Source organism: Macaca thibetana, chromosome 18 (assembly GCF_024542745.1).
Source record: "Macaca thibetana thibetana isolate TM-01 chromosome 18, ASM2454274v1, whole genome shotgun sequence".
Classification (NCBI taxonomy): domain Eukaryota; kingdom Metazoa; phylum Chordata; class Mammalia; order Primates; family Cercopithecidae; genus Macaca; species Macaca thibetana.
Window position 1 is genome coordinate 71,095,014 of NC_065595.1, and position 12,156 is coordinate 71,107,169.

The following is a 12,156-nucleotide window of genomic DNA, read 5'->3' on the forward strand; positions in this document are numbered from 1 at the left end:
TTTGTCTGTAAATAGGTCTCCTTTTGCCTTCAATACTCAGTTTGTTACAGAGTCAATAGCCTAATGAAGATAAAAAATAAGCTCCATCTAAACAGTGTATGTGAGGTTCTTTATTGAAATGTTTTGGTTTTCAGGCTGGGCACAGTGGCTTATGCCTGGAATCCCAGCACTTTTGGAGTCCGACGCGGGTGGATCACCTGAGGTCAGGAGTTCGAGACCAGCCTAGCCAACGCTGTGAAACCCCATCTTTACTAAAAATAGAAAAGTTAGCTGGGCGTAGTGGCGTGCGCCTGTAATCCCAGCTCCTCAGGAGGCTGAGGCAGGAGAATCGCTTGAACCCAGGAATGGGAGGTTGCGGTCAGCCGAGATCGTGCCATTACACTCCAGCCTTGGCTCTCAAAACAAAAAAAAGAAATGTTTTGGTTTTCAATACCAGCTTCTCTTATTTTTAAGTCTAACTGCTTTTAATATAGGACATTTGGATTTTTTTTTTTTTTTTTTTTTTTTTTTTGAGACGGAGTCTCGCTCTGTTGCCCAGGCTGGAGTGCAGTGGCCGGATCTCAGCTCACTGCAAGCTCCACCTCCCAGGTTCACGCCATTCTCCTGCCTGAGCCTCCCGAGTAGCTGGGACTACAGGCGCCCGCCACCTCGCCCGGCTAGTTTTTTGTATTGTTTAGTAGAGACGGGGTTTCACCGTGTTAGCCAGGATGGTCTTGATCTCCTGATCTCGTGATCCGCCCGTCTCAGCCTCCCGAAGTGCTGGGATTACAGGCTCGAGCCACCGCGCCCGGCGACATTTGGATTTTTAAAATGAGTAATTAGGACATTTTTGTGCAACTATTATTGTTATTTTATATTGAAACTCATTGTTGATATTAATTTTAACAGAGTATCTCCAAGAATCTTCTCCAGAAGCATGGTGGTCGTTCATCTGGGCCTGCTGATCAGCAGAGGAAAAATGCAGTAAATGGAAATGTAGATGGTAATAATTGTATTTTTTTTAAATGCATTTCACATAATGTTTACTTGAAAACACCATCACTTATGTATTACAACAAGCAAAGGAAGGTCACTTACTAAATGCACAGTAAGAAAAAAGAAAAGTGAAAAGATGATACATTTTATATATTAACAGACATCCACAGGAGAGTAAATTGAGAGTGCCACTAAAGGAGCTGAATTAATAGCTGTATTTCAAGGTATTCTAAGATCTGAGGAAAGTCAGGAAATAAGAAGAAAGGAAAGAAGAGGGAATGAAGAATGAGAAAGGCAGTGAGTGCAGGGGTAAATGAAGGAAAAAGAAGGTACATAGAACGTGGCAAAATAGAATAATTCCTTAGAAAAAGGAAGAAAAGGGGGCCGGGCACGGTGGCTCACGCCTGTAATCCCAGCACTTTTGGAGACCCAGGCAGGAGAATGGCATGAACCCGAGAGGTGAAGCTGGCAGTGAGCAGTCCAGTCTGGGCGACAGCACGAGACTCCGTCTCAAGAAAAAGGAAGAAAAGGGTTTTAGAAAAGTGGGAAGAAGATAATAGTGGGCTTCTAGCAGCAAAACTTGTCGGAGAATTGGAGCAAAATTTTTAATTCTTCCTGTCTTCCTCATTGATGGAAGAACCTGACCAGGCAGTTCTATGTTTTATCTACCATAGGTGAATATAAGCATGTGTGGTCATCTGTGCATGTATACAATTTAAAGTCATATACAGTGAGTGTAGAACAGAACTTCTCACACTTCAATATATCATCTGGGGGCCTTGTTAAAATGCATATTCTGATTCAGCAGGCCTGGGATTCTGCATTTCTATTAAGTTCTCAGGCGATGCTGACACTGCTGATCCTCGAGCCACACTCTTGAGTGGCAGTGTTATACTTTTTTCCTATATAGGAATTGGAAAGGAGCCACTGGGGAGCAGTTAAGACATAACAGGCTCAGAGGACAGCATGATTTTGCTTTTATTTCAGATCATGTTTCTAGCCAGAGGGGAAGTAGAAAGAGGTGAAGAAATAGAAATTATAGATGTAAGATACTATTGCTAAAACAAGAGCAGAGATGTGGTGGTAGTAATCCATAAAAAATGTGGAGTGTGAAGAATCATGACTGCAGATGTAGAAATCTTTCACAAAGTAGATAGACTGTGAGCACGGACAGAGGGGAAAGAAAGACGTGAGCTGGTAATTTTGAAGTTTCTGATGAGAAAATGTATATCCATCCATGCCATTGCAAATGACAGGATCTCATTCTTTTTTATGACTGGACTGTATTCCATTGTGTATATGTACATTTTCTTTGTCTATTTGTTGATGTACAAATAGGTTGATTTTACATTTTGGCTATTGTGAAGAGTGCTGCAATAAACATGAGAAGGCCAGATATCTCTTCAATTTACTGATTCCCTTGCTTTTTAAGTATATACCTAGCAATGGGATTGCTGGGATCATATGGTAGTTGTATTTTTAGTTTTGGGTTTTTTTTTCTTTTTTTAGATGCCAAAATAAAAAAAAAGCCTCCTGGTCTCAGATGATCCTCGCACATCAGCCTCCCAAGTAGCTGGGACCACAGGTGCATGCCACCATGCCTGGCTAATTGTTTTCATTTTTGGTAGAGACAGAGTTTCACCCTATTGGCCAGGCTCGTCTCAAACTCCTGAGCTCAAGCAATCCTCTTGCCTTGGCCTCCCACAGTGCTGGAATTACAGGCATAAGCCCCACATCTGGCCTACTTTTAGTTTTTTGAGGACTCTCCACAGTATTCTCCGTAGTGGCTGTAGTAATTTACATGCCCACAATGTAGGAGGGTTCCTCGTCATCCACATCCTCATCAGCACTCATTATACCCTGTCATTTGGATAAAAGCCATTTTAACTGGGGTGGTGAGATGATCTGTCACTGTTGTTTTGATTGGGATTTCTGTGGTGATCAGTGCTGTTGAGCGCTCAACCATATACCTGTTTGCCCGTGGACTGCTGTTGGATAGCAGTTCAAGACATAAAAGGGCCAAGGGAAAGTGTTGTATTGCTTTTATTTCTGAATATGTTTCCAGCCAGAGGGTAAAATTATGAAATAGAAATTATTGATGTGAGATCCTACTGCTTAATGAAGAGGAAAGAAGTGGGCATAATCCATGAGAGGTATATGCAAGAAGAAGAAAGACCACACATTGAGAGACTTTTCCAAAGACATGGAGACTGTGAAGTGGGAATGAGGGAGGAAAGAAAGAAGCTATCTCCGTAGTTTTGGAGTTAGTGATGAGGACACTTGAGAGAACTTAATTCAGATGGCTTCAGTATGTTTGCACTCAGGATATTAGATTATTACTGCCCTTGAAATTACTGGAAGGAGGAGGGAGTGCAGTAATTGGGGTAAACCATAGCAACTCATTGCTGTACTTTATATCACACATCAAAGATGTAAGTTAAATTTATATTAGATAATCAAATGAAACTCATTTGAACTAAAGAACTTTTACTGCTTTTGTTAAGAAAGCTATTTTTTTTTATTAAGAAAGCTATTTTTTTTATCAGATAGCTGTTCCATAAAAGTACTTGAGAGACTAGGATGGTATACCCAATCACAGTAGTTTCAGAAACAAAAAAAGTACAGGATTTATTCCTCGAATAACAAAACTAATGTTTTTAGTAAACATTGTACTGATTTTGAAATATAAAAGCTTAATACAATGAATGTGAAATTTTTATTTTTTGCAATAAATATTTACACATTGAAAGTTGCTCACACATTATTTTGTGATGTGTTTTATATACCATCTTGCATGAGTGGATCAAGAAACTTTAAGACAGGGCAAACCACACAATAATTTACACATAGCAGTAACTCACCTTGTAATTTAAAAAGATGTATATTCATATTAACTTATCTACAACTATCTGAGCTGATGAATTCGGAACAGTTTATCTGATGAGAATTGAATATGTTCAGCTTATGTTTCATCACAACTGTGTAATTCCTCAATTACAAGACAAATAGTTGAATATGATGGATACTTGTAGGATAATGGTATAAATGAATCTGATGTGTTGCAGTAATGATAAGCCACACCACTCACCCATTATCTTTGACATTTATCCTTTCAGGGTCATGATTGCTATTCTTATTGAAGATCTTTTTTTTTCTTGTCATTGGAGTATGTGCACTTTTGTAATTTAGTTATAGTCTGTTGAAATATAACCTCGCTTTTGACACCTTAACTGCGTGTCTTATGAAATTTACATTATATACAAGTTTTATCTAGGGAAAGATAGAATCAGGGAAGACATCACATAGGTGTGTTAGTCTTACAAGATGAATAGAAATTTGTCAGAATAGTAGAGGAAAACATTTCAGTTATAAAGAACGGAGTGTACACTGATGAAGGGGTAAAGAGAAAGTCATATTGGAAATTATTAATACTAAATAACATGCTTAGTGTATTGTTACAAAGGTACTATTATAAAGTAAAGGAGAATATACAGTATTTATCTGTTTCTTTTGGATTTTTAATTTTTTTGTTTCTGGTGGTTTTGTTCACTGATGATGGGTGAATAAAATTGTGAGTGAATCTATGAGATGAATGTATGGCTTGACTCTGGTGACATCTAGTGTCTTGCCACGTGGTTTGTTGAAGTTTTGGAGAATTTTTTAAAGAAGTATTTTTTAAAGAAGCAGATACCCCACTAGAGATTAAGCTTTATTTAAACTCTCATTTTATAAAAGAAAAATATGTTTTTTATTCATGTTTATAAAGACTATAACTTTTATCTAACTGTTCTAAGTAATTCATTTTAATGAAATATATGGATTTTTGAGCAGAACAAGACTTAAAATTGATATCAGAGGGAGAGCAAGACAGGCTTCAAGGATGTGAAAATGACCAGCCACAGGTTTGTAAAAATTTAATTTCAAATTTCTGGTTTTCTTTGCTTTGGTAACATAACATAGTTCAAATGAAATTACTTTTGGACTTGCCTTTTAGAATCAGTTGATTATAATTTAATATTTAATTTAAAAACATTTTAATTGGTTATAAAACTGAAAATATTTTCAGAATCTGTAGTGATTTATAGCTAATCTTTTCTCTTGAAAATGAAGCCAAAAGTTCCTAAATATTGTTTGCTGTTCATTTTTATAACATCCTAGTATAATAAGGTAACATCAAATAATGAATTATAATTTTAAGCAATCAAAATTATGAACAATTTAACAGTGATGGCTGCTGACTTGGGTTCATGTTAAAGGAGTAACCATTGCTAATGGTTCAAAATTTGCAACTTTATATATTACTGGTCACTAATACTATGATGAAAAATGTATTCTCCATTGTAAATTTTAATTGACTTTAGTATCTGTGTTCAGGGAGAGAGTGGGGTCATAAAGTCAACCCAACTGCCTGTCATGAGAACCGGACTTGCAGAATGGGAGCTTTGGTGTGAGGGTACAAACAGTAACTTTCTAACTTATTTCTGTATAGGAAGTCTGTAACTATTGTTAAAATTTTTTTAAATCACTGTCATTAGTGGACTTTAGAATGTATTGAAACTTGACTTAAGACTATAGTCTATATAGAATCCTACATAACACTATCATATTACGGTTTATAGTTTGAATTAAATTTTATGAATTTGGCTTTGTTTCTGATTAGTGTTGATTTTGATTTCTGTTAAAAGTTTGCCTACTCATCAGTTAGTAATCTTTGGAAAAAAAGCACTCAAGTATGCACTGTTTGTTGAGTGTCACTATTTCAGATACACTGAGATAAAATTTTCTTAAGTGAAGATGCCTTTGTAATAGTGCAAATCACCTTTTAATTCATTTTTGGTAAATTAAACACATAACGAATTAATCTTAGTCCAAACAAACAGTTACAAAGTTAAGATTGATGGTTGATATTTTTCCCCTATTTTAGGCTAATATAAATTAGTTTTAACTTAAGTAATTACAGTCCGGTGATTGGGAGTAGATAAACATAGAATAAGCAGTTTAACAGTTAAAGTTTTATTATTTTTTAATTTTATTATTCCATACTTGATTATTTAATGACAAAGTTATCTTGAAAACGTGCACCCTGACAAAAAAGACATCTGACAAACAAAACTAGCAAATTAATCTTCCACTTTTGCATTTGCAAAAATGTCTCAACAAACAGAAGCGAACAAGTACTATAATAGAGAGCATACATCTCTATATGCAGGACTCCTTTATGTGCAAAAATAGGAGAAAATGTGGATCAAACAAGGCAAATGAGGGTGGAAAAAACTTTAAAACTCATCACAATTAAGTTAAAGCAGAGATTGAGTAAAATTTGTGAAGAATCCAAAACTTTGGATTGTTCAGAGGAAGAGCCACTACAGGAAGAAAGAAATGTAAAGAACATACCCTCTAATTTGAAAAATAATATACGTGATGGTCAGGAAGGAATGCATCTGGAATATTCCTATGTGTAGTATTCCAGATATTTTCTGAACAAAAATAGTTCAGTCTCATAAATGTCTTTCCATTTCATTTCTATGCTGGGTCCCTGGAATATGCTTGCCAGTCACCTTCTGATTTTTATTTTAAAAACGAAAATAAATAACAAACCAGACACTGTACATGTTTTTAACACAGAGCAGTAGAATTTTTATAATGACACAGAAAATACAAAAGCAAGGAACCCAGAAGTAGTTATCATTGAAATAAAAGAAGACCAAGAGTGTTACAGGCACATGATGAAAACAACACTAATTGCAAATTGGACATCAGAAATGTGCTGCCTCAGTGTAGTGATCCAAAAAGCCTTTTAGATTTGTGACTTACCTCCTCCAGAGAAATGAAGCATGTGAGTAAACAAAACGGCATGGTGCTTCTATTGTTACAGAAACTTGTTCCAGAAACCATTGTATCGTAATTGCAGTGCAAGTAACTATAAAATAATAGAACCGGATTAGAAAACGTGCATTCCTCTCCACCACATAGTGACAGAACTTCAAAAGTACGCTGAGAAGAACAGTTACGGCACAGTATACAAAGACTGAAGAATGAAGTAGGCATATGAAAACTAGAGTTCCTGACTTTGAAGAAAGAAAAAGTTCAACTTGAGAAAGACTTAGAGGGCCACTTGATGCTACGTGGTTTTTTCCTCTTGATCAATTATTTGGTGCATTCTACTTTTTTACTTATGAAAAGCTCGTGTGTAAATTGGGGCTACTAAATACATAATTTTCTGTGGAAATAGATTATTTTTCTATCTAAATGATAGAAGTTCAGGAGAACATTCTATAGTCTTTGTTTCTTAATCAACCCAAGTCTATCTATCAGTTTTTTAAGTGGCATTGGGACTGGGAAACTAATCTATCCATGCACCATGGATATGGATACTTCTGAAGTAGAGTAAGCATATAGGAAATTGCTTAAAGAATATAATAAGCTCTAGGACCTAATTTTTCCCTATAGTCTTGAGGGTGAATTGCACTTACTTAAAAAAGTGGGAAATTAGTGGGGAGGAAGCGCAAAGACTGAGAAATGATATAAAAATCTACCTATCCATGAGAGTTGGAACAAATATTCATAGTCAAAGGTGTATGTTGTATGTTGTGCTTTCAGGTGTGCAAGTTTATTCATTTAACTCATTATGTTGGGGCTTATAATTTCGCCATGAACTCCTTAAATATGTTTGAAAACAAATATATATAGATACCTCCATCTATTTTTCTTTTTTCTTTTTCTTTTTCTTTTTTTTTTTTTTTTTTTTTTTTTTTGAGACAGAGTCTCCCTCTGTCGCCTGGGCTGGAGTGCTGTGGAATGATCTCGGCTCACTGCAAGCTCCGCCTCCCGGGCTCACGCCATTCTCCTGCCTCAGCCTCCTGAGTAGCTGGGACTACAGGTGCCCGTCACCACGCCCGGCTAATTTTTTGTATTTTTAGTAGAGACAGGGTTTCACTGTGTTAGCGAGGATGCTCTCAATCTCCTGACCTTGTGACCTGCCCACCTCGGCCTCCCAAAGTGCTGGGATTACAGGTGTAAGCCACCACACCTGGCCACCTCCCTCCATCTATTTTTCTAATCACCACTTTTACATGTTTCTGTCGAATCAGATCTTAATGTGATTTTGTTTAATAGAGTATGATAAATTTTAGCATGATAACTTTATCATATAAATATCATAGATTCTCAGCCAAGAATTTAGTTTTTGACTCCAAAGTAGAAACCTGGTTTCTGTACATCAAGTTTTAAAGATAGACAAAAATCTGGTGATACCCACCTTTAAAAGTAAAAGTAGATGAGGTCTCTCAGCCCCTGGTGAAGCATTAAGTTACTTTCCCAGAGTGATACTTTTAATTCTTCTGATAAATTTGATGAATTTATTAGATAATTTATCTGACTCGGCATTATGAAATAGCATTATTGGTTTCTGAGCCCCAAAATGCTAGGAAATGCCACTTTAGGAGCTTTGGATGAGTCATTTAATCTTTTTTGATAACAGGGCTAAAGTAGATAATTACACTGTCTGTTCTCCAGCTATAAAATCTCATGGTTACTGAATGTGAAATTTGGAAAGCATCTCATTTTCCAGAACTCTACTAGCATCTCAGCAGTTTCACTCTGCTTCTTCTGTGGTTTCGAATTTTGGTTCCTGCATTTCAGCAGGCACCTTCACATTTTTGAAGTCTAGGATCCGAATGAATAAAGAAAGATGAAAGACAGTGGGGAAAGCTTACCCAGAGAGGGAAAAGCTTCCTTTCTGTTCCTGAAGCCCCACAATGTCACATTCTCTAAATCTGGCCATTCAGTGTAAACTCCAGGAGGTAAAAATAGAAGAGGACAGATTTCATGCCTTTCGCCTTTTGTTTCTCTATTTCTGCTGGTCACAAAATGGTGAAAATTTATATTAGCAAAGAGTGGATGGGAATAAAAGCACAAATTTGGAATGGACCCTTTTTGAAAGTTTGGAAAATTTTGTTGTATTCACTCAAACAGAAATGAATTAGACTTTATATGAATTTCAATGGAAAAATTATAACTTATGCTAATAATTATATAATAAAATGGAAGTCCAAAGTATTTTAATGACTATTATCATGACAGACTGAGTCAAGCGACAAAATGAATGAACAGTTTATTCTATTGGATGAAATAATGACATTTATTCTCAGTGTCACACTTTCATTGAAGGTTGCAGAAAAAATGAGAAAGTGCAGAAATAAGAAAATGGAAGTGTCAAGAAACCTACATGCTGATGACAGTGACAATGACGATGATGATGATGAATTAATTCAAGAAAGAAGGGGCAGGAAATCTGATGATCATCAATTTCCCAGGCAGAAGAGGGAAGAGTACAATAGGTAAGCCTATAGCACTATTTGATAGTACATTATTGTTATTGTACTATCAAATGAATTCTAATTTCAAATAATATGCATGATTAATTAATTTTATACTTTCACCGGGAATATTCTGTCTTACGTGGTAATCAGAAAAATGCAAATTAACAGGCAATTAGATACAGTTTTTCCAAGCATATTGGTGTTCTATTAAAACATAACTAGTGTGGGCAAATGTGAAAAAAAGTTCTCTCGTACACTTATTAGGTAAATATGTAATTTAATAAATTTGGTAAATATGTAATTTAATGAAGAGTAATTTAATAACATGTATCAAAATTTCAAATATGTCATTTCTTTAATGTGTCAGCTTTACTTCTGAGACTGGATCCTGCAGGAAATACGACTTTACACATACACACAAGTTATGGACATTTATTACATGTTATATATAACATACAATCAGCCAACATATATATTCTGATATATGTATCTGTGTATGTGTGTATGTTTCCCTACTGTATGTTACATATATACGTTGGCCTATTGTATGTTATATATATATATGTTGGCTACATGCATATAGATATACATACATGCACGCATATATGTCTTATGTATTTCTATGTGTATGTTTGTAACATGTTTATGAAACATCTTAAGTATAACAAAAGTATGTTAAGGATATTAATATATATTACATATACATTGAAGAATTTTCATTATAGCATTGTCATATCAAAAAGCTGGAGATAGTCTAAAATCCTATTAATAAGGAAATGGGTAAATTGTGATACCCATTAAATAATGTGGTATGCAAGTCTCTTTCATAAATGAGGTTGGATCTATAATATACTGATTATTTCATCAGTTAAGTATATTTACATTTAGTTTGATAACTTAAGTAAATTTTGTCAGAATATAATGTTGTAATGTCTTAATACTTGTAATATCTATCGAGTTGCAAAAGGAAACTACATGCTACCTTGGCACTTTACGTTACCAACAAAATTGCTAGTTACAACATTTGCTTTTTTGTTCTCAATGCATGAGTGCTCAAATATTGAATTCTCAGAATAATCTGAATATTCCCAAGGGATTGCACATGGGGATCTGTATTCCATGTAAATATTCAGCATATTGGTAAAACTTGTTAAACTATATCAAAGGATCTTTGATCTGCCGAGTCAGGAGTTGACCAGTTTTTTCCTGTAAAGGGCCAGATAGTAACTATTTTAGGCTTTCTGTACCAGAAGGTTTCTGACATCTTTCACAGACAATAAATGAATAGGTGGCACTGTGTTCCAAGAAAACTTTACTTACAAAAACAGGCAGTGGGCTGAATTTGGCCCACAAGTACTGATTTGCTGACTCCTGTGCCAAACCAGGGTGCTGCTAATGCAGTGAACCTCCTGTTTAGGGGCACTCTGAATGCCTGCCATTATCCTTTTAAAAGACATTTCAGCATGCACGGCACCATATTTTACCACAGTGACTTCCTATGATATAATTTACAAAAATTCAGTTGACAAAACAAGATTATTTGAATTTTCATCTTTTTTCATCTCATAGAATTTAATATTTTAGTATGACAAACCATTTTGTATATTTGATGAGTATAAAATATCTCAGAGTTGGGTGATTTTTCTCAGGTAGGAAATACTGCCCTTTAGTCTTTCTGTGGTCTTTGTTTATAAGCATGAGCAAAATGATAACCAGCTTTATAATATAGAAATGTTCAAGGGGTTTTTAGTTCTATAATTTTATGAAGTTATTTATTACCTTTGTCTGGCTTTTAAAATGCTATATATATGTAATTTTTAAAAACTATTAAGGTGTTAAAACACACCATGTAATTACTCCTTAATCATTATGAAAGGATTGAAAAATACAGTTTAACAAGAAGAAAATTAGATCATGCATGATAATGCCACCTGGGCATGATGTCCATAAAATTAAACTGCTTGTACTCATGGCCTCAAGTTTCCTTTCCATTCACTCTTGAACTCACTGCCATAATTTTCACTCTCACCACTCTCCAGAATTGTTATTCTCAATGTTGTCACTGATTTTTCACTGTAACGCATCTAGATATAATTTTTTAGATCTCGTTTTATGTAACCTATCAACAATACTTTCACTTTCTTCACTGGCTCTCAGAATCTCACTCTCTGGCCTAGATTTTCCTCCTGACTTTCTAGTCCATCCATCTTAGCCTGTTTTGGTTACATCTCCTCGTCTTCTACCTTTCACAGATTAAAGTGACCCAGGGCTCAGTTCTTGAGGTTTTTTCTTCTGACTTTTACCAGCTTGTATATGCTAATGATTTTCAAATTTATATCTCCAGCCCATTTCTCTCCTTAATTTCAGACCTATATATCAGCCTGTCTACTTGACATCTCTCCTTGATTAGCTATTGGATATGTCAAGTTTATCAGATCCAAAATCTGGTTACTGATGTTCTTCCTCCTGCCTGCCCCTTATGTAGTCTTGTTGTTCCATTAATAATGACTCTTGCAAATGCTCTGCCAAAAACCCTGGTGTCCTCCTTGACTCACACATTCTCTCTCTGTCTCCCTCCCCCGACCCCCATCTCTGACACTCCACAGCCAAGATGTTGGCAGATCTCATCAGGTCTAACTTCACAATATATCCAGAAGCCAGTCACATCTTTCATGTCCAAGCCACTCCACTGTCATCTGATTGGCCCTCTAGAGTAGTGTCATAGACTGCTAATAGGTCTTTCTGTTTCTCCATGTTTAATCCTCTTTTCGTCAATTCTTTACCCAGTGAACCTATTAAAACATGTCACATTATGTCACTCTTTTGGTTAAAAACTTCTAATTGCCTCCCATTTCACTCA

At 35.6% G+C, this 12,156-nt stretch overlaps 1 protein-coding gene across 14 annotated transcripts in view; it reads left to right on the top strand.

Annotated features, from left to right (window-relative positions):
* Positions 1–12,156, top strand: part of ANKRD62 (ankyrin repeat domain 62) — a 102,789-nt gene that overhangs the window by 44,951 nt on the left and 45,682 nt on the right. For all 14 annotated transcript variants that reach the window (XR_007721144.1, XM_050767543.1, XM_050767544.1 and 11 more), the window contains 3 exons: positions 889–982; positions 4,807–4,877; positions 9,145–9,314. Coding sequence is in view for 13 of the 14 variants with exons in the window: in XM_050767543.1 (XP_050623500.1) it covers positions 889–982; positions 4,807–4,877; positions 9,145–9,314 (335 nt within the window). In the remaining variant the exon portion in view is untranslated. The remainder of the gene's footprint in view (positions 1–888; positions 983–4,806; positions 4,878–9,144; positions 9,315–12,156) is intronic.